At 31.9% G+C, this 27,485-nt stretch overlaps 2 protein-coding genes across 7 annotated transcripts; one reads left to right on the top strand and one right to left on the bottom strand.

Annotated features, from left to right (window-relative positions):
* Positions 1-1,773: 1,773 nt before the first annotated feature.
* On the bottom strand, positions 1,774-7,770 carry LOC105787936 (uncharacterized). Of its 4 annotated transcripts, none has more exons than XR_008191979.1 (9): positions 7,513-7,769; positions 6,453-6,687; positions 6,283-6,341; positions 5,476-5,535; positions 5,303-5,372; positions 4,503-4,572; positions 2,316-2,342; positions 2,058-2,188; positions 1,774-1,973 (listed from the first exon to the last, which is right to left on the bottom strand). XR_008191979.1 is itself a non-coding variant. In XM_052625517.1 (8 exons), exons 2-8 carry the CDS (start codon positions 6,654-6,656, stop codon positions 2,139-2,141), a joined length of 540 nt encoding a protein of 179 aa, XP_052481477.1. In that variant the 5' UTR covers positions 6,657-6,680; positions 7,513-7,770; the 3' UTR covers positions 1,774-2,138. The 4 variants fall into 4 exon arrangements, 2 of the variants coding, with proteins under 2 accessions (XP_052481477.1, XP_012469999.1); XR_008191978.1 differs by having other exon boundaries at positions 1,774-1,950; XM_052625517.1 differs by having other exon boundaries at positions 1,774-2,188; positions 6,453-6,680; positions 7,513-7,770.
* A 6,555-nt stretch (positions 7,771-14,325) lies between these two features.
* On the top strand, positions 14,326-18,020 carry LOC105787932 (TOM1-like protein 1). Of its 3 annotated transcripts, none has more exons than XM_052625513.1 (4): positions 14,326-14,543; positions 15,331-15,860; positions 16,279-16,542; positions 17,378-18,020. In XM_052625513.1, exons 2-4 carry the CDS (start codon positions 15,342-15,344, stop codon positions 17,798-17,800), a joined length of 1,206 nt encoding a protein of 401 aa, XP_052481473.1. In that variant the 5' UTR covers positions 14,326-14,543; positions 15,331-15,341; the 3' UTR covers positions 17,801-18,020. The 3 variants fall into 3 exon arrangements, with proteins under 3 accessions (XP_052481473.1, XP_012469992.1, XP_012469993.1); XM_012614538.2 differs by lacking the exon at positions 14,326-14,543 and adding an exon at positions 14,551-14,719; XM_012614539.2 differs by lacking the exon at positions 14,326-14,543 and adding an exon at positions 14,858-15,114.
* The last annotated feature ends 9,465 nt before the right edge of the window (positions 18,021-27,485 follow it).

Raw genomic sequence — 27,485 nt, 5'->3', positions numbered from 1 at the left:
ATTTTTAGAAAATTATTCTAAGTATCGATGTCACATAATTTAATTTTGACAATACATAACTAGACAGACAATCTTAATCTTTTTATCAGTATATCCATAAAATTCTATTTTTAAAATAAAAGTTAACACTTTTAATAAATCTTTTAATAGGCTTTTATATTATTCCTTTGATAGGGTTATGCATAAAGGAATACAAATACACTCTGAGATATGCGAGCCCACCACTGAATCAAACCAATTAAAGAGTATCTTGGCAACGTTTAGCGACTTATTTCAAGAACCAACGAGCCTACCACCTCTAAGGCAATGTGAGATTCAAATTTGTTTGCTACCAGGATCTACACCTCACTTGTAGAAGGATAAAATTGAGCGACAATGTACTTAAATGATTCAACAAGGTTACTAGTTTTGTTGGTACTAAAGCAAGAAGAGACTTAGCACTTCTATGTTGATTACAGGGAGTTAAACATCAGAACTATAAGGGACGGATTTCGTATTCCAATAGTAGATGAGCTTCTTGATGTTTCAAAGTATTTTACAAAGTTGGATTTGAGATATAGCTACTTTCAAATACATATATGTTCCCTACAGATATTGAGAAAACGACACTACGTACTCATCACAAGCACTTTGAATTCCTTGTTATGTCAGTTAGGCTGACGAATGCCCCTATCTACTTTTTGGGCTCTCATGAACGCGATATTTCATACTCACGTCACTTTGTGTTAGCTTTCTTTAACGACCTCTTGATTTACATTTAGACATGGAAGGATTATTTAGTACACATGTAGACAGTTTTTGAATTGTGACGTGCGCATTGCCTTTATCCGAAGTGTTCTAAATGCTTTTTGCAGACAAAGAAAGTCATAACGGCAAGTGTAGAGGTTGATTCAAGCTATATTAGATTGGCCTCAGCTACAACCTCTTACTTCTCTCAGAGGATTCCCGAGACTGCTGAGACTTGCTGGTTATTATCGCAAGCTTATTGTCATTATAGCCAGTTGGTTCCAATATGCTTAAACGAAATTCTTTTCAGTGGTCTGAATCGGCCTTGAATGCTTTTGATAAACAAAAACAAGCTCTTTGACTGCTCTAGTCTTACAGTTGCCAAATTTTGATATTGAATTTGTTGTAGAGTGTGATACTTCAAACAGAGGTATAGAGGCTATTTTGCAACAAGATGGTCACCTAATGGCATTCTTCCCCTAATGAAAGAGGGTTTATTGGCAACCTAAGAAGCACCGACAAACGACTCTCCATCTAGTGCCATCAAACGGTCACCCAATGACGAACCACCCACATGCCTCACACCGCCCATAAAGAGGGCACCGAGGACCACTAAGGGACTACTGAAATTTAATAACATCGTATTGCTAAAGCTTAATAACCTCGTATTATCTCAACAAAGACTTGCCACCTGGTCAACCATACAAGCAAGTCAATCCATACTATCGGTGACATGACACTATTAAGTAAAGAGGCCTTCCACCTATATATACCTCAACCCACGATGAATGATCTTTTTGGCCACCTTTTTACTCCCTTAAACCATTCTCCCTACTTCATCCAACTTCGGCTCTCCGCTTGTAACAAGTGAACCGACCTCTTCATCACCATCATGTATCAACAATTGTTGTCACAAAGCCTTCTAATAAAGTTAGAGCCCCTACGTTAAATGGTGAAAGCCTTGCGTTTCTATACCTGTAATTGAACCATTTTTCCCGATAACATTGATGCAGATGATGCTATTTTTGTTTCTAATTTGCGTATTCATTTTACTTGCAATGCAATTCATTGTAAAATATTAGAATATAATAAAAATCCCCAAAGTTATTGAATATTCATGAAGCCAAACATCTAAAGCGTTATTGAATAGCACGAAACAATTCTCCAACTGTCTTCAAACCCACTGAGTAGAAAAAGCAGCAACTTTTCGCCATCATCACAAAACTGAAACAAAAGTTTCTAAGAATCTAGCACCAAGTATAGAGTGGATTTCACTTTTAAGTTAATGGACGAAATATCTTTAAAGAAAAGTAGATGAAAATAACCACAACCTTGTTAAATTAGAAGTTGCTCCTCAAGCTTCTTCAATGGGAGGATTCTGCAGAAAAATTCGATGGTTTTGAGAAGAATCATTACAATAGCTTCAGTCCACCAGTTACATCATCCACCATTTCAATAGGACCTGCAAATAACATTAAATGGAACCGAAGGTAGAATTTTTTATTTCCTTTTTTTGATAATTGGGGGAGGGAAATGTGGTTGTTTGGAATTGAACCCAAGCTGTCATGCCTACAACATAATGCTCTTACCAAGAATAGCCATCACTGTCCTCGAATCTGAAAATGAATATATTAAAAAAAAAGCCTTTAGAAAGCAAAAGCTATCGAAATCTTCACCTAAGAACTTAAATGCATTCATATGCTAGGAAAATAGAGAAATGAAGAACATAAATGCGTTTGTATGCTTGGGATATAGAAAAATGGAAGAGATTTGATTTGCACTCAATGACTAAAACCAACGCAGATGTTTGAACCGAAGCCATAGTTCTGAAGCTTTTAGCTTCAGATACTAATTCAAACAATCAGGCAATTTATTATTTCTTTCTTTAACCTTGGGTCTCCACAACTTGACTTTTCAATACCAATGCTAATTCTAACAATAAGAATAACTCTTGAGGTTTAGCATTCATAGATGCACAAGCACCTTCATAGCAAGCATCAAAATGTTTCCATAGCTTGTCCTTCCTAACTTCCCCAATAGGATCAATAGTTTAAGATAATAATAGTTTATTTAACTGTTCTGAAAAAGTAGAAAAAAACAGATTTCATAACACCACCCAGTAAAGGTTACACAAACAACAATGATAGCAAAATATCCTAACCTAGAATTTTTTTTTCCCTTTTTGGTACATATCCAATCTAGAATTTGATTCTTCTACATTTTCTCTTATTGATCCCTTACCATCTCTTATCAAACTCAACAGTTTCCCCCAATCTTTTCTATTTTTAGCTATATACTGCTAAAGCAATGAATTAACTAAGGGTTATAAAGGAGGCAGAAGAACAGAAAACGAGCCACAGAAAGCAAAGATGGAAGGCCCTACATAACTTGTTTTCATCTATACTTTTATTTAAACCCCTTACTGAGTTGATGTCATTAGTCAACCGCTCACCAACTCTGTTAAGGGAAATCACGGAAATATCCTTTCATAATTAAATTAAGTAATATTTATTCGGGGATACTTTAGTCTTTCTATTTTAACTAAAACAAATAAAAATAAAAATATGCATATGGTAAATTTGAACCCACGCCAATGGATTGGTAAAACCTTAAATTTACCACTCAACCAAAGCTTCTTTTTATACATTTTATTTTAATATGCACACTTTATTATATCCATTAATTGTATATATTAATAATGTTGTTAATTCAGTTGCTCACAATCGATCACAATACCATGGTAAACAATTTTAGTGCATTTAGTATTGTTACTTTGATGTATTTATGTGTTTAAATTTCATTTTACTCACAATTTAATCTTTTTTTATATTTTAATATTGTACATATTTCATGTGTTATTATGATTAATTAATTTCATATTTATTGTATGTTATTCTTAAACACGCATTTATGTTCTAAATCCGTGGTTTCCACAGACATACACGTTTGATAGAATTTCTAATATAGCTTACATTTGTAACCACAAGCCCAAGCTAAGAAAAGCTCTTAACTTTTGCAATTTATAAAAGAGAATAACTTATATTAAAATGATTCTAAAAACCTTGTTTTTTTTTTAAAGAAAATAACAAGTAACTATTTAAGAATAAAATCAGCATAAATAATGAAATCAATACATTTAAAATATATATACAGTAAAACTAGACCAATTGATTTTTTAATAATAATAATATCAGGGATTCTACAATCCTCTTAACAAACAGTAGTCAGTGAGAAAAAAGCTAAAAATCATCTTACCAAAGAATGCAAAATAATCATACCAATCCTAGATCAGATTTTTAGTTTTCATTGACCGAAAATAAATTAAAACCAAGTTTCCATTCTTTAAAAACACTTGCTGCAAAAAGAACATATACCCTCGTTTAGAAACTTTTCCCAAGCAGCAATAGGCTAAACAATTAGTATTGAAGCAATATATCAATGTAAAAAGTAAAATAACAGCAATGATACCTTTGGATAAACCAAGCTTTGCCCTTAATGCTTTTGGTTTTTTTAATCTATAAACCTAGCAAATTATCTAGTAAAGTTACCGCTATTTACTTATTAATTTCAAATTGTAATATTAATTGGGTGTGGAAGTGTACACTATAATAATTTTATGCCTTTAAAAAAATGATAATGTGGCATTATTTTATTAGTGTCTAAAACCTCATTTTTTTAGGATCATCCTAATATAAGTTAAGTGATGCTTTACAATTTAGCAAGCCCGGGATGACAGAAGCTATGAAGTGAGAAATAAAATGAACTATGCCACTCACTTGGTGCAATCTGAGTTCTCCCTGCATCAATGGTGATATGTGTCGGTATGTTTAATGATTTTGCCCTCTCCTGAAAAGTTAAAATTCTGGTTAATAATGAAAAAACCATGTAAATGAAATACCAAGATACATTATCATAAATATTAAAGCTCTAAGAAGAAGGTATAAGACCAAACAAATAGTAGATGTCATTCAAACTGGTAAATTGTTGACCATTTTTGGAGACAGGTTTGGCAACACCAGAAAGAAACTTCAACAAAGTCCTAAGATTTATATCAAAGAACTATCAACAGCAAGGTTCATGAGTAAAACATTAAAATGTCTACACACAACATAGAGAAAGATGGATAATTCTAATAAGAGAGAAACACCATTTATAATATGAAAATGGAATACAGAATATCATTGGAGCAAGAAACTGACCACAAGTATATTTGAATATTCTTCTAAGAATCAACCTCTATTTTAACATTTCCTATCAAATCCACAAATCTAAAAGTTCAAGAAAGCTCTTTCACCACTGTTCTCTAAACAAGTAAAAACGGCCTCTATGACCCACAAAAGAAAAAACCATTAACTTATTTCTTCCATGCCAGACTCAAAAAAGAAGTCATAAGTTTCACATTGCAATACTATTTTTCTTTTATCTGAAACTATGGCTTTTTCTTCTGACCATAACTTTCTCTGTTGATAAATTGTTGATACAAATTCATTAAACAAGGTAGATGGCGTTTATAGTGGTGTATCCATAATATTTATCAGAATATGAAGCACAAGAACAATTCTTAAACCACACTGACTTGCAAAACTAGCATATCTTCCTCGCCATCAATTTTCACAACCACCTTTGGTTGAGCACACATCTCCCACCTGCATATTAACAACACGAGAAAATGAAAGAGAGACATGGTCAGAGGCAGAATGATAAGCACAAAACTACAGTTTCAGTATTATAAAGCCAGAAATGCTCTACCTGTTCAAAGCTTTTGGTGCTCGATGTAGGAGTTTTTTGTAAAGACCCAAAGTTGCATGACTAAACATTGAAAGGAAAAACAAAACCAGTTGGATTACAAACTGAACAAAAAGGGATTCACCAGAACAAACTTTGTCAAGAAAATATATGAAAATCAACCAAGAGGTTAACAAATCACATCAAACAACCACTTCTTTAACAGTATAAAAAATCAGTGACAGTAAATTTACACGAAATTCCTTATAAAAGATGGCAAAATGAGAAACCACCCAAGTAGCAGCATTTTGTTAAAAGATAGCAAGAAATGACTTGATGAGATTCAAATGTGTTTACCGAAACTGCATGGTTGCACATGAGGAACTTAATAGATGACCTTATCCAATGGGTTAAATCTTGTTTTGAGGAAATCAAAATTCCAAATTGTTGCAAACAATTTCTTACAAAATGCTATGCCATGTCTTGATGAGATTCAAAATGTCACACCTAATACAGTGCAAAAGTTACAATAATTTATTGAGTATGATCTGCTCTAAGAACTCCTGCTTATCACACCCCAAGCATTATAATGACAATTTATCCAATAGCAGTCAGAGTTCTGTTTGGCAGTTGGTTTACTTTTACTCGGATGGATATTCATTATCAATACTAGGAATATGTATATCCCATCTAATCAACAAAATTATGAGTTAGGAAAGGACCCATCAACAATCATATAGTAATCCATTGCTTGACCTGTAAATCATATCTCAGCAGCAAAAAGTTGCATCTAGAAAAATAAGTGATAAAACTAGAAAAAACAAGGTTCACCTGCATTGGGCAGCAATTTTCCCTTTACCCATCTTAAGATCGTTTCTTACAACCAGTACCTGAAGAAAATAAAATAAAGACACAGTTGTTCATTGTCTACATTTTTACACTTAATAGTTTGCCATAACATACCAATGCCAATCACCAAGAGATGAGAAACAGTTCAATACCATTTTAAAATCCTCTAGAATGTCTGCCAACTTTTCAATTTCCAAGGGTTCTTTGATCTTCTTATTTACTTTAGAGATTGTAGTATCTTTAGCTCCTCTTGATGAGAGAAATAAACATGTAGGACGGTGCCTACCAATGCAGTACCCTAGTGCAAGGCAGCCCGCCCCAACTAGGATGGCACTCAACCATGACAAATCCACCATTTTAAAGTACAACGACAATTCCCCCTTTGTCCTAAAAGCCACAGCAAGCATCCACTTAAGACTCAAAGGAAATTAACATCGTGCTTAACCAGATTTCAGAAACCCACCTTGACGATTTTAATAGAATTACAATTATGTTACACATAAAATGAACGGAAAGAAAATAGAAACTAATAATCTTATTATTGGTAGTAGAAACTATACAAGTAAGCACTCAATAAGGGCTTATTGAGGCTCCATTTAGTTGATCATCTTGTAATCTGCTTTCCGCCTTTTCTATTGACATTCGGCTTCAATTAACATTGCTAAAATGTAGAAGTAAATGGTAAAAGGCGAAATGATAATTAATTAGAAAAGGAACAAACAACTAAAGTTTAATAATTATATTGTTCAACATGAAAGTTGAATTATGCATTTTCAAGTTCAAAAGAATTACATTTCTAATTTTTTTCCGTATCAAAACATTTTTTTTCTCGGTGCTTCCAGAAGGAAGGAAAAGATAACTATAATGAAAATAAATCAAGTTAACAAAACTTTAGAAACTCTGAAGCCAATGCCAATATCAAACCAAAAAACTTCAAATTTCTCAAATGTGATTGATCCAATTAAATTAAACACCCAAACACCTAATTTTCATTCAATCAGGTTTGTAACTGCAGAGGGTTCAGACCATTGACAATAACTAAATCTCTGAACTATCAAGTTTCAAACTTTATCCTAGACATTCATCAATGAAGCAAACATTTCCCAAATCACCAAAGAAATAACTAAAAGGAAACATCATCGAAGGCAAAGGTAACTGAAATTGCAAACAAAACTTAAAAGGAACAAGGAGAAAGAAAAAGAGAAACTATACCAATTAGGAACTTGGGTTAGAGTTGGATCGTGGAGTTATTGACCCTGGGTTAAATGGGACAGTGGGTTTCTTTGGGGTTTTGTGTTTGGGTTCAAAGAAAAGGTTCAGGGAACAAAAAAAGAAAAGGCTGCGAGTGAGCCAAAAAAATGGGGAGAAAAAAGAGGAATAGAAGTTGGGTAAAGTGAATAGAAAACGGCAATAGAGCAGAGAGAAGTAAGCAAAGCAAGAAGAGAGTGGGATCCTCCAAGTCAACCGACTTGGCTCTATTAATTCATCCCATCAATGTAATTTATGATAAACTACTTTTTAGGTGATTAAAATATTAGTAATTTTATATTTTTATTATTTAACTCTAAAAAGTTACAAAAATAATTATCGAATCATTTAAAAGTTTTCATTTAAATTATTAAATTATTCGAAAGCTTTTATTTAAATAACTAGATTGTTAAGTTTCTTTTTAAAGTCTAATTAGCGAGTTCCAAATGATAATTTGATGATCGGTACAGTGAATCAATACTCATCGATGAGTAGAATAACATATCTTAGATTCAATTCAATACGACAGTCAGTATTGGAAATTGAAGAAGAAAATTATTTAAATTTTAGCTCGCAGATTAGTAACGTTTATTTCACAAAAAATAAATAAATTGTAAAAGAAACGAGAGCTTTCGATTATTGCAAGTATTGCGAATAGAAGAGGTCATATAGTAGTGGTATAATTGTTTTATGAATGTTTTAATAGTTTATCTAATGTCGGATAGATGAATCGGTCATTAAACCACCGATATAATTGTAAAAGAGTTACTAAAATTCTAGATTTTTTTTATTAGAATAATGTAAATGACATTTCATAATTTGTTTTTGAACTTATTTAACAAAATTGGTTAACACCCATAGTTGTTGAGTTATAGGAAATGTAAATTGCCGGTAAAGTTGATAGTTCTGAGTACGAGGGGAAGTGCTATTGAAGAAGAAGGGTGTCAAGGTTCGTTACATTAATCTCTCTATCTTTTTAATTTTATTTTAATTAAATTGGTTAGACTTGATAAATTTTATTCAATTATTATATCAAACATAGAAAGAAAGATTACTAACACCATATTTAATTTGCGTTAGCATAGATAATAAATTAATAAAAAGTGAACTGTAGGGTAAGTATCTCTAAAATAATATTCTTCTTATTTTAATATTTTAATTTTTTTAATAATTTAATTAAGATAATTATTTAAATTAATTATCATTAAAATTTTAGTTAATCTAAATCTAATACAGTATTTCTCACCGTCACATTTTAACTTTTGATTAAAATTATAGATTCCTCGTTCATCTATTTCTCTTCCAGAAAAAAGAAAATTCAAGCAAAGCTCATACTCTCAACCATTAATGCTAATCAATGACATCCAGATGCAGACAAAAAAGTCTTGCAACGTGGAAGCTATCATCAAAACAATGATGATGTAAGCAGTGATGGAAACAACCATTAACTCGAGCATGCAACGTGGAAACGACCATGACCATGCAACTAAAGAAGCAACAAGACAAATGAGACGTGGAAGCAGCCACATCCATTTGAAGCCGAATCCTTATCAGAAACACTGTTCGGATTCAAAATACAATTATATAAAATTTTTAATCTCCTCTATAAATAGAGAGGAAAGATCAATTGTATAGACATCTTGTACATTACCAAATAGCTTTATCTTAGATAGTTTTCTTCTATAAACTTTTCCTTTTGTAATAAAGAGTCTATTTCTCTTGATTTTATCTTTGGTAAAAAGAGGGATTTCTGTTAATCCTCCTCTTATATCCTTAGCGACTGTGTTACCGCTAATTTTTTCTATATGTCTCTGAGTCCATATTTTAAACTTAGAGATCTTATATATTTCTTCTTTAGAAATATGATTTTATTAATCTTTTCTATCATTTCATCGAAAAGTCTTGATTTTATCTTTGGTAAAAAGTGATTTATGTTAATCCTCCTTTTGTATCCTTAGCATCGTGTTATCACGTTAATTTTTCTATATGTCTCGAGTCCATATTTTAAACTTAGAGATCTTATATATTTCTTTTTAGAAATATGATTTTATTAATCTTTTCTATCATTTCATCGAAAAGTCTTTTCTTCTCCTATTAGATTACCTAATTTAATATCCTGTTTTTTAATTAGGAATTTCTTCTAATTGATTATTAGAATTATTTCCTATATTAAACATAAATATATATATTCTTCGTTATTATCGAGTGCATTTCGATATTAATTCATATAATATTTCTTTAGGATTTATTTCCTTTTTAAAACATATTTCTAAATTTTGTTCTTCAAGAGTTTTTATCATTTTCCTAGCATTTTTCCTTTATTAGGACAATTACTAGCTATATGACCTTTTTCATCACATATGAAACATTTACAAATTTGTTTCTTTGGTTTAGAAGTTTTCTTCTAACAACCTTTTGACTTTTACCGTAAAATTTTTATTACCGGATTCTATTTTTAATTTATATTTTTACGCTTTTTGTAAGTATTAGGATATATTTGTTTACCTCCAAATCCCCACTCATTTTCTAGTATTTTAGTACAATACTTTTTATTTAATTTATGCTTAACTTGTTTAGCGACTTTACTTTGCAAACAATATAAAGTTATTCTCTCTTGCAAAGTTTATCCTATTTCCTATAGAATCTAAATTTTCTATCGGAAGACCGGATGTTTTATGTGCTTCTCTAAATAAGATATATATTTGTTTATACATATCTCATTCCAAGGTGGGGTAGTTTATGAAAATATTAGTTTTCCAAAATTCTATATTTTCGTTTTTTAACTTTTGATACTCATGAAGAACTTTTTAGAAAATTCTTCTAAATATCTAATATCACATAATTTAATTTTTGAAAGGATATAACTAGATGTACTATCTTGATATTTTTTTATCAAAATATCCATAAAATTCTGTTTTTAGAATTAAGGTTAATCATTTTAAAAGATCTTTAGGGGTTCCTATCTGATTGATTAATTGCGCCTTTTGTTCTTTACCTTTCTCAGACTCTTCCCATCGTCTAAGAAATTGTAGAACATCTCCTTGAAATGTTCTAACAAAGTAATTTAAGAAATTTTCTTTTGACTATGTGTTGTTGTTTACAACAATAGTCATTGATTGTGCCCAATCATCTATAGTTTTTTCATACCTAGAAATAGGAGTATTAGTCAAATCTAAATATATTCCTCCTTGGGCCACATTTCTTTTATTTAAGTCATCTATTCTTGGTTGAACAGGTTGACTAGATGTTTCTCCTAGATATTCAGGTTTAACATCATTTGTAGCTATATTTTCGGTTTTGTTACCAAAAATCCGAACTGTGTCTTTATCTATTTCAAAATCTTTATTTAAAGACCTAAGATAATCATTTGTTTGATTATCTGACTGTATTTTCCTTTTTCCATATAGATCGTTGGTTCAGTATCCATGGGTTCTGAAATTTCTATATTTTCATCTTCATATGAAGTGTTTTCTTTATCAGAATTATAAGTTGAGACTTTTATGTCTTCATCCTGCTCTGTTGAAGTTTTTTCTTCATCAGATTGTTTTTTAAATAATTCTGTGTTTTCAGAATTACTTGAACTACTGCTATCTGTATATCATATTTTAACATATAATGATAATTAAACATAGTAAATAGATCTTTATGTTTTTCATAAAGTTCTTCTATTAATTTTAAATATTCAACTCTTTCTAGTTGATCATTACTATTAGTAAATTTTTCTTTCCAATGTTCTAGAAGGGTTTTATAGGACTGAAATCATATTCTTTTGTTTATCATCTTTTTACTGTTTTTTATGTTTTTATAATTCTTTTAATATAGATGTTGATTCATCATAAGAATTGTTTTCTTCTTCGGATAAAATTAAAATATTATCCTTACTCTAAACTTCCCCTTCTCAGTCTTCTCATTGCAAGGGAAAGATTAAGCGAAAGGAAAAGAAAAAAGTTGATCTTTTTGTTTGGTTCGATTCTCTTAAGCCATTTCATTTTTGCATGTAGATGCTCTTTGGTAGCCTTAACTTGCCAATTCAACTCACTTCAAGCTAATAACCCCAACGAGTCCCCCGCCAATGATTTCCTCACATTCCCCAACTTCGTGCCTGTTGAGACTGCCTTAGCAGGGCCTGACAGTAGACTATCTAGAAACGTCGCGACGGCTGGAGTGCCAATGCTCTTGCAATTCAGTTCCGGCGGTGGCACTGGACACATCGGCGCAATCGGCAATGGTAAAGGCGGTGCGTTTAACGAACATGTTTTCCCATTGGGATTGAGCTTGAATCAAGTAAAAGGTGGGTTTTTGAAGCCCGAGGAAGCTTTCGGTAGCAGCAAGTGCTTCTGTGACAAGATCGTTAACGGCAAAGTTGCTTTCTGTTAAAAACCTAAGACAAAAAATGGTAATCATATTTATATAAACAATATGTATACCACATCCAAAACACCAAAAAAACACTCCTTTAAATCATAAATTAAGAAAAACTCATGTCATAGAATCATGAAAACAACTTATCCCGTTACTTTTACAAGGAAACAAACAAAAAAATAGAAGTCTTAAAAATAATTTGAACTAATTATAGAAACATTTGTAGCTTTATTTAAAAGTAAAAACACCACATCAACAATCTGTTTAGTCAATTAATAGAATTTTTAACAACAACCACTAATTTGAATAATTATTTTAATTAGAGTAATTAAATTGACAAAAAATTTAAATTAACCGAAATAGGAACAACCTAGAATAACTTACGATGTAATTCAATCCAATAAAATGATTTAAAACAGTATAATTTGCATCGCAAACAGTATATAATAGTATAACATTAAAAGAAAACATAACCCACCTTAGACACCCAATCTAAGGTTGCATATTTTATCCCTATTAATCTCTGCAATGTGGAGTATAAAATTCTTTCCAAGGTTTTGGTTAATATACTAAAAGGTATTATGAATCGAAATTAGACGCTATCAATCTTCTTTTGTTTGCTGGCGATTGCTTTTTATGTAATTTATCAAGCTTGTTAAAGCTATCCTAATGGAATTCTATAATTTATCAGGGATATGATAAAATTTTGATAAGTTGGAACTCTTCTTGAGCTAATCCACAAACAAAATGAAATAAGATGGTTCAGTGGGATCTTAGGATTGATAAAGTATTTGGAGGTAAATTTTTAGCATATCAATAAAAACAAAGTTTTCTTCCAAGTCATCTTTGATAACCTAGCACTCTAGAAGGCTGAATGTCTGTCGCAAGGAGGAAGACTCACACTTATCAAGTCAGCGCTTGCAGCCTTACCCCTCTACATGTTCTCTTTTGGTGGGGACATGAGGTTGGTGAAAACAAACTTCACCTACGTAGATGGGAGAAATTGTGTAGACCTATACGAGAGGGTGGATTGGATGTTGAGCATACAAAGTTTGATGAATGAAGTTCTATCGCTAAAACGAATATGGAGAAACTACAACTAAGACTTTAAAGGCAAAGTGTTGCAAGAATCAAGATCTTACGACCATAGAAACAAGACCTTTTGATTTTAGAGTTTGACAAGGAAGGATGCCTATAATTTAGGAAAATACTTTTAGATATGGGGAGGTTCGAATTGCGAGCTGGAAATAATACATAATGCTACAATCATATGAAATCTTATTTGACAATCACATAAATTTTGCAAGAATCAAGATCTTACTACCATAGAAACAAGACCTTTTGATTCCAGAGTTTGGTAAGGAAATATGTCTATAATTTAAGAAAAGACATTTAGATATGAAGAGGCTTAAATTGCGAGCTGGGAACAATACATAATGCCACAATCACATGGGCATCTTATTTGACAATCACACAAATTTCTCTTCAAAAACTATTTAGGAGACATGAGATGAAAGATCCATTAGAAATACTTACTTCTCCTCCTTTGGTGGAGAGAATAAAATGGTTAAGGGCCAGTTCTTCATTACTTAAAAAAAGTACTTCTGACTTCAAAAGCACTTTTGAAAGAAAAGCTGTGAAGAACAAATTGTTTTTGGCTGAAATTTTTAGCTTTTCAAAAGTGTTTTTCAAAAACACTTCTAAAAAGGAGCTGAAAAGGAGAAGCTAAAAATTTTAGCTTTTCCTCTCCCAAAAGTACTTTTGGTGCTTAATTATTTTTTCACCCATAACATAGATTTTTTCTTTTTTTTCTTGGTGCTTAAGTACAATTGTATTAAAATCATTAATTAAAAATAAAAATATTTTTTAAAATACTAATTTCAAATATTTAAGGGTTATATTTAAATATTTAAAATTTAGTTTATATATTCTAATTAAATTTTATAAATAATTAATATTTATTGCTTAAAATATTTACAATTTATATTTCATATATTAAAATATTAACTCAAAAACACTTTTCCACAACACTTTTCAAAAGCAATGAAGAACTCGCTCTAAGTCGACATATTATGCACTATGGGATCATAAATTCTATGACAAGAATACCCATAACTAGCTTGATAAGAAGTGGAAGGTTATATGGCAGCTTAAGTTGCCTTTGAAGCTCATTATAATTTTGTAAAAGATTTGTCATAATTTCCTCTTTATGAGGAATAAGCTTCTGAAGGGATCGAGTTTCTATCCACTTTGCAATGATTGTGATGAATCATTGGAACACCTCTTCATACGATGGAAATACCATGTCTTTAAGGATTCAAATGTTCAATCTTGATCCATTGAAGGAATAGATATTTTGATGGCTAAAGCAAGAGAGTTCTAAACAAACTTTACTTGCACACTTTAGGGTATATGGAAAGCTAAAAAACTGGTTTGAGACTTTACGACTGACTAACAATTGAGTCTTATTAATATGAATGCAAACTGTAGGTTAGAGGTAGAAGATGCCAACTAATATTCAAGTTGGCAAACTCTCCTCATAATGTTGGAGCAAGGAGAAGCAGCTGATGTTGATATCTCTTTCTATTCACTGCAATTTTTTTTTTTGTGAAAATTGTGGTAGCAAAAATATGGTATGGTGTTGCTTTTCGACCCAATGGCAAGAACCTTGTTATATACGCAATATTTATTTTTATTCCACAAAACCCAAAAATCTGGCCAAAGACTGAAACTCCAAGGAATGTTAGAAAACTCAACATTACCCAGTTGCTACGCCTCGACGTCTTCTTTGATTTGATATCTCAACTGAGTACGAAAGCTAAAATTTTTCTTTGTCATTTACTTAATCGCATCAATTTTGGGTCACCAAGAATTGTAATTTTCCTATGTTTTATTTTTGGATTTTGAATTTGAAGCTTTGGGGTGTTTAAAGGATTTAAAAAAAAAAAAAAACTTCTTATGCATCTATTTTCGTATATTAAGTTTTAACTGCTGCTAAATTAGGAGGAGAATTTATATTTACTTTTAATTAATCGAGTTGTTTGCTTTATAATTAGGTATATGCTGGTTTGTTTTGTTTAATCAGCAAATTGTTCATTTTTGGAAATTTGAAGTTAATATGTTGGTAATGTGGGTTATATGTGGAGCTTTGGAATTTAGGGATTTTGGGTTTGAAGAATTTTGATGCTATTGAAATTTGTTGAGGTAAATTTTTAGATTTGCATTTCTGGGTATACAATTGGGAAGAAGTTGAAAGAAGCTAACCCAGATGTTTTTTTATTCTTCTAATTAACAATGACGAGCAAATCATCGATATGTTTGTTTTCTTCTTTTTCCATTGAAGAAATCTGATGGATTCATTTAGCCATTTATTTCTTGTTTGAGATTGATTGAACATATCGTCGTGTTGCTCTTTTGAAGGCTTGGTGAAAATGGACAAAAATTTGATGGATAAAGTTAGTGCCTTTGGTGAACGCCTCAAAGTTGAAGGAGCTGAGGTGGGTAGAAAGGTCAGTGCTGGCATGAGTTCAATGAGCTTCAAGATGAAGGAGCTCTTCCAAGGCCCTAACCCAGCTGATCAACTTGTCGAGGATGCCACCTCTGAGGCCCTTGATGAGCCTGATTGGGCCGTGAATCTTGATATTTGTGACATGATAAACCATGAAAGAGTTAACAGTGTAGATTTAATCCGTGGCATAAAGCGGAGGTTAATGTTGAAGAGCCCTAGGATTCAATACTTGTCATTGGTGTTGCTGGAAACTTGTGTCAAGAACTGTGACCAGGCATTTTCGGAGGTGGCAGCGGAGAGGGTTCTTGATGAGATGGTTAATCTAATTGATGACCCTCAGACTGTTGTTAATAATCGGAACAAAGCTTTGATGCTTATTGAAGCGTGGGGAGAGTCAACCAGTGAGCTCCGCTATTTGCCTATTTACGAGGAAACTTACAAGGTAACGGCATCAAGTTTTTATGCGGTTTCCTGTGTTGTTTTTCTGATTGAAATCATGTAACTTTAGCAATAACAGTTTTTGAAATTTTTTCTTTGGTTGCTGTTACAGCTTAGATTTGTTGTTAATTTAGCCTACAATTCTTCATTAAACCATGGAACCAGAATTTTTCTATGAAAAAGAGCTCATAAAGTCAATTTAGAAAGTCCTTGAATAGCTTTCTCCATTACTTGAATTCTTGACTAGAACCTTTTTGAGTAGGGTCTCTTCAACACCTATCTTTTGTGCTTTGCATTGCTGTGGGATTTAATATGCATGCCAAGGAAGCAATGGAAATATTTCTACAAAAGAGAAACACCTATCTTTTGGCTTGTAGATTGATGTTGAGTTTTTTCTTGAATGATCCTTTTCTCTTGTGTAGAGATTAAAATCAAAGGGTATTTGCTTTCCGGGTCGTGATAATGAGAGTTTGGCACCTATTTTTACCCCTAGTCATTCAATTTCTGCACCAGAAGTGGATGTTAGTCTTGCACATCAGTTTCAACATGACATGCAGCTTCAGCACGATATTCCTGTCCAAAGCTTTACAGCTGAACAAACTAAGGAAGCATTTGATGTGGCAAGAAACAGCATTCAGCTTCTTTCAACTGTGCTATCCTCATCACCCCAACGAGATGCTCTCAAGGTATTATTGTCTTTTTTTTAATCACTTCTTAGTTTCTAAGTTCGTATAAGATTACCCATAAAGTAAGCTTTCTTCTATGCTGCCAAGGAAGAGGCCTTAAAAATCTGAGCATTAGCAGAATGAATCTTTCATCTGTTTTGTCTATCAATTCCTTAGATAAACAATATTTAGTATTCTGCTACATGCACAAAAGATCATATTGTTTGTCAAAAAATTGATTTCTGTTCCATTTTTAAGGAAGAATACTTTCTTTCTAGGGCTTTTAGATACTCTATATTATCCGTTTATAATCTTCATTGCACTTGAAGGGTTATACTCTAAAGGTTGAAGTGAATGTCTGAGACTTGATGCTTTGTCATCATTGAGTTAAACTTATTCAACCTTTTTGCAAACTACTGATTGTGATTTAACTCGGACTTATTTTTTGAGATCTTTGTCACTAGAAACAGACAGATAGCAATTTCATAATATCCTGGAATTTTATTCGGTGTTAGACTTGTAACATCAACATGATGCCCCAAATGGTTATTTAGTTGTTATTGAGGTAGAAGCATTATCTATATTGTTCTGAATCTCTAAGTTACTGGTGCAGCTCGTCTATACCTTTTAAATTTTGAAGGTGCTGCTACCATATGCAAATTTAGCCTTCTAAGATGAAGTGTTTTTTTGCTTTTTTTTCATTTTATTCACATTGGTAGAATCATATGAATGAGCCTCTTTGTTTGGTAGGTGAAATGATTTTGCTTTTTGCTTTTTGTAGTGTATTTTTATTTTCCTCTTTATTTAGGGCTGAAAGCTGGTCATCTCCCAATAATATATATTTACTTTGTTGCAGGATGACTTAACAACTACTCTTGTCCAACAATGTCGCCAATCCCAGTCCACTGTTCTAAGAATCATCGAGACTGCTGGAAATAATGAGGCCCTCCTTTTTGAAGCTTTAAATGTCAATGATGATCTCCAGAAAGCTCTCTCAATGTATGAAGAGTTGAGGAAGCCATCTGTTGTTCCTCATGAACCCGAACCCACTATGATTCCTGTGGCCGTTGAGCCTGACGATTCACCCCTCAATACAAAACATGATGCCTTGATTAGAAAACCAGCAGGTACACGACATGGGAGTCATGGGGGAAGCAGCGACGACATGATGGATGATCTCGATGAAATGATTTTCGGAAAGAAAGGTGGGGATTCATCTGAAGGAGGGCAGGATTCAAAGAATCAGCAAGCACCAATAGATGATCTAATCACATTATGAGTGTTACTCATAACACTACAAATATCCCATTATTTAGGACACAAAGGCCCATGCCAGGCCATTGTAGGCATTGAACGACAAGTTTGAATGAAAAACCTTTTTTTTTTCACATACAACCATTGATTATTGGTGCAAAACGATGTGTAAGTAATTCATGACTGGATTCATTATTTGAAGAGTATACAATACATCATTCATGGGAGGATTGGTACGGACTTAATATATCTGTATGTTATGGCTCTCATGTTCCTTTGGTTTGATCACTTGATAAACATAATACAAATACATCAACATTTTAATATATAAAAATTCATATAAACTTCCTAAAAAAAAAAATAATAATAAGGGTAAACTACCAAAATAGTCACTTTTGTTTGCCTTAGGTTACATTTTAGTCACTTATGTTTGAAATGTTACGTTTTAGTCACTTACGTTATCGTGTTGTAACATTTTAGTCACTGAGTCGTTAATTGTCGACAATGGTGTAACGGTAAGTTGATGTGGCACCTTAAATCATCATTGAAACGAAAATTTTAGGTTAAATTCTACAATTGGTCCCTATATTTTTTCATTTTCAACAATTTAAAAAATTTCTTTTATGTTCTTCTAACTTTTTTTTTCCATTCTCTTATGCTTCTCCCTCTATTTTCCTCCCTTCTTCATTTCTTTTAACATAGTTTTTCTATGCTTTCCATTTGTAACTAGTCCACAAGCTCGCCTCACTCGAAAAAATTAAATTGTGCAAAAAAATAAAACATATAAAAACTACGTTGAAAGAAATAGAGAAGGGAGGAAAACAAAGGGAGAAGCATAAGAGAATGGAAAAGAAAGAACGTTAAAAAAAACATAAAAGAAAAAATTAAATTGCTCCAAACGAAAAATATGGGGACCGATTGTATAAATTAACCTAGATTTTTGTTTGAAATGATGATTTAACGTACACATCGATTCATCGTTACACAGTTAATGTAAACTAACGGCTCATTGACTAAAATGTTACAACGTGATAACATAAGTGACTAAGACGTAACATTTCAAACATAAGTGACTAAAATGTAACTTGAGCCAAACAAAAGTGACTATTTTGCTAGTTTACTCTAATAATAATTCATATAAACTATTAATAATGATTTATTTTTATGGATATACTAAAATTTAGTGCTTTAAACATAACCAAAAAAAAAATTTCCTTCCTTCTCGTATTGTTTAATAGGTTTGTACGTAATAAAAATTCATAGGCTTACTCTTGAAGATCAAGTTAGGATGAACCAAAACTCAAAAAGTTACAAATGTTAAAATTTGAACACATGCCATTAAAATCTATAAAATCTTTTTTACCACTTCCACAAAAGTTTTATTTTAATATTTTTATACATTTTAATTTTATTATATAGGCGGTTTCACTCACACTTTTTATCTCGTATTGATAATGTTGTTAATTGAGTTGGTATTACAAATCAATTCGATATCAATGAAGAACCGGGATAAACAATTAAAGTGCATTTAATATTTTAACCTAATGTATTTGTCTATTTAAATTCTATTTTACTCACAATTGAAACTAAATTTTTATTTTAATTCCGTACCTATTGCATATGTGTTGTTATTACTCTTACTAGATACATGCCTACACTTTGTTGCAGGCATGCTATCTAATTTGTAATGAGCTTTAAAAATTAAAAAATTGAATAAAATAATTTAGACGTTTAATATGAAATGACATGTTTATGAACAAATTTGTTAAACTTAAAAAGTTATTAATATGCCAACATTTTTATTAAATATAATATATATTGAATATGATGATGATTATTGACAAAAAAATTTAAAACGAAAAAACCAACACGAAGATATATGACATGGAAAATGTAAGTTATTGTAATAGTTTTACTTTGCCAAGTTCATGTATTAATATTTTTATACCATGCTTATATTTGTTTTTTTTTTTTGTGTGGGTTTAGAATATTATAAACATATTGTTAATAATTTAGGGTCTGTTTGATTGGCAGTAAAATATTTTCCGTAAAATGATTTTTGGAAAATGTTTTACTTTTCTCGTAAAATGATTTCTTGGAAAATATTTTCTAGTGTTTGATTGAATCTGTAAAATATTTTCTCATTGTTTGATGATTTCTGAAAATATTTTCGGAAAAGTTGTTTTTACATATATTAATATATATTAATAAATTTTATATTTTAAATTGTTTTTACATATATTGCAATGATTTATTTATAATAATACTCAATTATTAAGCTACAATATTGATTGTTATAAATTGAAAAATATTATCCACAATGAGTACTAGTAATAATATTGATAATTATAAATTGCTTGAAACCACAATGAGTACTAGAAATAATATTATCCAAATACATAATTAGTAGTACACCACATAGTAACAACATTGTCCAAGTGCATAATATTACACCACATAAATGTATCAATATCTTCAACCCTGAGAAAATTTTTGAAGCAAGCCAAATTTTTCTATGCTTCTTACTTTTAACTAAAAAAACTTTGGCCTCTGATTCATGACTCCCTAGATAATCAAACACAGGACACAAGAAGTCATCATCAAATCCTTCTTCCTCAATCGACATCACTTGTTCGTAAAGCTGTGATGTCTTATCGACAGTAAATTGTTCCAAAGCATTAGCAATTTTGCCAAGTTGTTCACCCACAAATTTAATTTGTTCATCAACAAGACTTTCTTGACCACTTTTTCTTTTACGTTTGGATGTGCCAGATGAAGATACATTTGTTCTTACCTCTTCAGCCTCTTCATTGTCGCAGTCTACAGGTATTGAATCTTCATTACCATCATCCAAATCTATGTCAAGAAATGTTCGCAAAACTCCACATTGCCATATCTTTGCCAACAAGCACAGCCATTTCATCATAATGATCAATGCTTTTATTCAAATATGGTTCATACTTCTTGTGTGCCTGTTGGATATTATACACAATTAGAATAACAAGTAAAAAACAATTGAAATATACTTAACATATATATACATATATTACCATCACTGTTGCATCGTATGTCGCTCTATCACATGTGATCATTTTCATGTTATCATCCCATCCAAAACCACTTTCACCTCGAATTTTGCATATAATCTGCCACTGGTTTTTTACTGTCCTCAAATGATTTTCCACGTGCTTCGTATCGCATTGGACTTGGAATCTTTCAGAAATGGCGTCGGCAACTCGATTAATAGAAACTGATTTGAAAGTATTAGAAGGCTTATTTCCTTTTCGAGCCTCCTCTGCTAGAATTTCAAGGAAAACATGTTCCATCGGTTTTGTCCACCTGAATTGCTTGGAGGTCCCTTCTTTGTTGCCCTTACCCATTCTACATTAAATAATTGTCATTGTCAATAATTTCAATATCCAACAATGTTAAAACATAATAATCAATTCAATATCCAACAATGTTAAAACATAATCAATATCTAACAAATTCAAGAGATATATCAAAATCCAACAATCTAAAATTTCAATATCATTATCCAACCAACATTTACAAAAAAAAAAATAATTTTTATACTAAGACATACATAACATAGAAACAATAACCCTAAGCCCTAAATCTACCTAATATTTCTGGCCATATAATCAGTCCACATATTTTGTGCAATCTCATCTCTCTTAGCAAACCATTCTCTTGCTTCTTGTCTTTCTTCTCGCTCCGTGAGAGTTTGTATTACCGAATCAAACTCAGACTCCTCGTATAATCCTTGATTAAGTAAATCACTAGGATCAACTCCCATTATATGATTATGAATGATACAACAAGCCAAAACTGTATCTACTTGAGTTTGAAAATTCCAAAATGGTTCAGCATCTAATACACGAAACCGTTTCTTCAAAATCACAAAAACACGTTCAACAGTGATCCGTAATGATGAATGTCGAAGATTAAAGAGTTCCTTTGCATTTTCAGGCCCTTCAACACCAAACTCTTTTAAATGATATCGGACACCACGATATGGGGTAATACATCCAATTCGGATGCCATATCCAGCATCAGCAAGATAATATTTGCCTACAATTTTACAATACGTAATTAATACTGATAAACTATGAGCTTACTGGAACTATTTGTGATAAATATTACCTTCCGGAATTCTTAATCCTCTTGGGCGTGAAAGTGCATCACTTAAAATACGAGAATCATGTGCACTACCTTCCCAACCAGCTAAAACATAGGCAAATTTCAAATCAAATGTAATGGCAACCAATACATTTTGTGTCGTCCCCCCTTTACGGCTACGAAATCTTCCTTGCATGCTAGGTGGAACGGATGCACGAATATGAGTTCCATCTAATGCTCCAATATAATCTTTAAAATAAGGATAAAACCTTGGATTGTTTCTAATTTCACTAGGAGTTGACTCATCAGGTAATCTAATAACTAGTCTATACAATTTCAAAATAGCTCTCAATACAACCCTAAAGTAATAGGTGAACTGTCTGAATTGATCTATAATATCTAGATCCAATCACTCGAAACCTTACATTATGACCAATTATATGTAAAAATATAACTACTTGCTCCCTAATATCGATGATTTAGACGATTGTAACAAATTATTCGTACTAAGAATATCACATAAATTAAAAAAGGCGATCGGTCTCATCCTTATCATATCAATGCAATGCTGGTCACCACTATATAAAATACTATTAATATAGTTTTCTCTTTCATAATCTCGATTCACACGAGGGCGAGAAGCAATTTCCTTCCTAGTTTCTAATTTTTAATCCAAAGAGCCCCAAAAAAAAAGCTGAAGCCACGACTCCAAAGAATTGCCATTTGATGTTGATTACGATCCATCTACACAAAATAATGCCACACAAATATATGATCACTACTACAAAAGATGCAAGATTTTCATAAGATCACATAAAGTTACCATGACTAAAAAATGCATACATACATATCAAGCTAATTATAATTGCCCAATAATAATTTTTTGAAAGTAGCACTTAAAATATATTGATCATAGTTAATACAATACTTCAATTGGTGCAAGATTTTGTTATATATTATTAGATTATCTTTCATGTAAAAATATAAAATATTTTTATTATTTAAGTTACCATGACTTAAAATATATTGATCATGTATTTATAAAGAGTTTTAAATTATAATATGTTTCATGTATTTAAAGAGTTTTAAATATATTGATCATGTATTAAAGTTACCATGACTTAAAATATCTTTCATGTATTTGTTATATATTGATCATAGTTAATAATATGTTTTTATAAAGTTACCATGACTTAAAATATATTGATAATGTTTTTATAAATGTTGATGCCTCTTTTTTTAAAATATAAAAGAGTTTTAAATTATAATTGCTATCAAGTGTGTTTTCTTTTTTATTTCAATATAAACCAAAAATTTGACAATGTTATAAAAAATTTTTATTTCTATTTTTATAATTTTTAAATTAAAATTGATTACTTTTATAAAAAATAAATAATGTTTAAGTGCACTGCTACAATTGCTATATATACAGATTAAAATTTGGACATAATTAACAAAAATATCAGTCCTAAGATGCCTATATAGATGAGTTATTACTAGCTTCCTGATTTCTTAAATCAAAATCTACTTGAAAAGTTAAAAACAAATTTGATTGTGGTTCATCTGTCATTTGCAAAAGTTTTGAGACTCTCCCATTTCTAACTTCATCTTTTCTTTAATTCTGAGTCTTTGAACTGTGAAAAAAATGGTGGGGTGCATGAATTATTTCCCTCCTGTTCATACTATATATTCACTACAATCTCTTTCATGCAAATCGATATCAATGTGTAATATTTAAACAACATTTCCTTATATTTTAAAGAAAAAAACATAATTCCTTGCCATAAACTCTATATTTCTACATATATTTAAATCTATAACATCTACCATCAACCAAATATAACAGCTCATCACTGCCATTTCCCAAGTAATACGTAAACAAATTACAGACAAAATGTAAATCAATGATAAACCATACCCAAACACATCCAACAACCATTTAATTCACTTGAACCGAATTATAACAACCACAAATGCATATTTTACCAAATCATAAATTAAGCACACCACAAACCTCTTATGAAAATATCGACCAAGGCCACCAACAGGAGTAAGAATGCTGAGGTAGAGGCTAGGACATCAACAACTATACAGCTGGAGGTCAAGCATAGAAAGAAATTAGAACCATTAGGAGCAATAAAAAATAGAAGCTAAGACAACATCAGCCTTGCCATCATCAATAAGTCTGGTTCGTTCAAACCCAAAACCTAAATAAACATAATCAAAATCCCTGCCTGCTACTGCTTAATGTAATAGAAAGTAAAGAGATTGTAGGGGGTTTCATTTTCATCTACAAAGAATTGGGATCTAGCTTAGGCATTCTGTTTTCTCGTTAATTTTTGGTAGCAGCTGGTGCCGAGTTTTGAACTGCATGTTTATTATTTGCCGAAATAACCGAACTGAACTTCATCAATTCGATTAGGTTTATTCTTTAATGTTTAAATGAAGCAATCTTTCTTTAATTCTTGCTTTTCAAGTCAAGAAGAAGAGAAAGTCATAATTTAGAGGTTGCTTGAAACCGTGTATCTGAGCTAACCAAAACCAGTCAATTCATCAGCAATCAAAAGGTTTGCCTAATTTTTGGTGACGGGTTTTTTTCATGGCCTAATTTCCATCTAATCAATCGACATTTTTCTTTACTCTGAAGATGATGATCTAAGCTTATATACCTATAACTAATATTTCATGTCCTAAACAAATTTGGATGTGGGCTTTTTCAACCAGCCACGATTTTGATACCAATTTTAATCATTTTAGTAAATAGTTCAGAGTTAACACCAATAGTAGCGAAAAGATAGGCAAAATGCTCATCCTAATTACTCAAGCAGTCCAAAGAAAAAACAAAAACAACAGTTTAATATCAGAAATAGGTCAAAACCAACAATGTAGCACAAACAATCCAACAAAAACAACCAATAACAGTTTAACTACACATGCAGTTCAAAAAACCAAATACTGGCACTTTACAAGTATTCCAAATACAAAAACAACAACTAGCAACAGTTTATTATTTACCAAAAATACAAAAATTTGCAGGATCAGACATTACTGATTTGCATATTTATTATTTACCTTGCATTACCCAATTTCGTGCATAAAAACCTAAAACCCTTTTACAACTGAACAATGCATAACATAGAAACAGAAAATACAAACCCAGCAAGTCTTTTTCGACATTGAAAATAAAACCATAAAAAATCAAATAATGTCTACAATAATAAGGTTACCTGAAATCTCCCACAGATCTGACGGAAATTGGAGTGGAGATAGCAAAAATAAATGGTGGTCGGAGAGAACGTTTAGATTGGTAACTGAATCAGTCGAAGAAGAGGGAACCGAGGAAATGAAAGAAAACTGCAATAATCTGCCACTGGGAACTGAGAAAATGAAGGAATGAAGGAGTTCTTGTGGGGGATTAGTGGAAAATCAGTCGACAGATCTTGTGGGGGGTGTAGAAATGGAAGGAAATGAAAGAATGAAGGTATTAGAAGGCTGGAGAGAAAACGAAAAATGTCTTACCGAAATGAAGGGCGTAAGACATTTTCCCCAAATTTGTAATAGGTTTTCCCGTGCTGCGGAATTGGTTTTACAAAAGGAAAATATTTTCCTGCTATCAAACACTGGAAAACGTGTAAAACCAATTTCGGAATTGGTTTTCCCCTATCAAACACATCCTTATTTTATATAGAAATTGTTGTGTTTTTTAATACTTGTCATATTTATGTTTTTTTTTTGGATAAGTAAGTTGTATTATCCAAGAAGCAAAAAAAAAAAACATGTTACATCCAACAGTACAGAACAATCAAACTGTAATTGTACAATAAAAACCTAATAAAACTCAAGAAACACAATAGATTACAACAACCAAAATCAGAAGCCTATCCTATACATTCCTCAAACTTCATTCTAAACATAATCGATTATTGATAGGGTTTGAATCAATGGGACATCTACTACTAAGATGAAACCGCACAACATCTTTAACTTTCTCCAACAAAACTTTAACAGAATTAGAAGAATTCTCAAATAGCCTACTATTCCTTTCACACCTAATAAAGTACACAACTGCATTCCATACCAACTTGAGCAGGCAGAGAAAGAACGACTTACTTTTTAAACAAGAAGTTGCCCAGTTAAATTCTTGAAGCCACATACCAATAGACCTCTTGATGCTACACAAACCCAGAACAAGTTGCCACAAGCCTCGAGAGTAGGCACACTTAAAGAAAATATGGTTTTGAGACTCAGAAGAATAAGAGCACAACAGACAACAGCGATCAGAAACCATACCATGACTAAACAATCTGTCACGAGTGGAAAGTGTGTTTAAGATTGTCATCCAAGCAATTGTAGAGTGTTTAGACACATGAAGAAGGAACCAAAGGAGTTTATACCAAGTGACCTTAGCAGCTTTAACCTGAAGGTCCTCCCAAAGCTTATGAGTTGACACTGCTATCCCAATCGGAAAGCTTCTGGAAGAACTAACTACAACATCCTTAAGCCTAAAAAATCTTCTCCAATTCCAGCTACTAGTTGAGTTGGCAATAACAGACCAATAGGAACCACAATTTAAAACATATTTTTTGACCCAAACAACCCATAAGGAGCCTTCAGAGTAAGCAAGGCTCAGAAGCAACCCATCCAACAAGCTTCTTCAAGCCAAGCCTTCCCTCAGACTTTGGCAAACATAAGATATCCCATTTGACTCTAGCACCAGACGCAGAAAAGCTACTACCTTTCCATAAGAACCTAGAGCACAATTGGTCCACTTGTTGAAGAACAACCTTTGGCAATAAGAATTGTTTACTCCAATAGGCTTACACACTAAACAATACTGCCTTTATCAATTGAAATCTGTTAGCATAACTGAGATGCATAGGAGACTATTGAAGAATTTTAGCCTTAATCTTCTCTACAAGTGGCTTACAATCAACATAAGAGAGCCTCCTAGAGATCAAGGGAACTCCAAGATAACAAATAGGGAGAGTTTCAGACTTAAAACCAATAATATTCAAAATGTGAAACATTTCCTCATTAGATACCCTTGTACACAAAAAAAAAACCTCACTCTTGGAGGCATTAAGCTAAAGACCAGAAATGGAGTAGGATTCATCTAGAAGGCACCTTACCCTCACAACAAAGTCCACACATCCTTTCACAAAAATTAAAAGATCATTTGCAAAAGACAAATGAGTAAGTTTAACTTTGCTACATTTAGGGTGAAACTTGAAGATACCATAGCTAGCAGCAATCTCCAATAGCCTAGACAACATTCCCATTGCAATAACAAAAAGGAAAGGGGAAAGAGGATCTCCTTGCCGCAATCCATTTGCCCCCTTAAAGTAGCCCACCAAACTGCCATTGAGTGAAATAAAAAAGTGAGTGAAGTGATGCATGCCTCAATCCAATTCTTAAAAGTTTCTGGGAATTTCATGTTAGAGTATGCCCAAAGACCAATCATGAGATGGTTGTAATAACATACTTGATTTATCATGTTTATTAATATAAGGCATTACCATTATTATTTCAGTTTCTTTTCTGTGTGTATAAATAAGCTGTTTTATAATAATGTCCTAAGAATAATATGA

This window comes from Gossypium raimondii, chromosome 2, assembly GCF_025698545.1.
Source record: "Gossypium raimondii isolate GPD5lz chromosome 2, ASM2569854v1, whole genome shotgun sequence".
Taxonomy (NCBI): domain Eukaryota; kingdom Viridiplantae; phylum Streptophyta; class Magnoliopsida; order Malvales; family Malvaceae; genus Gossypium; species Gossypium raimondii.
This window is presented reverse-complemented; position numbering and strand designations above follow the sequence as displayed.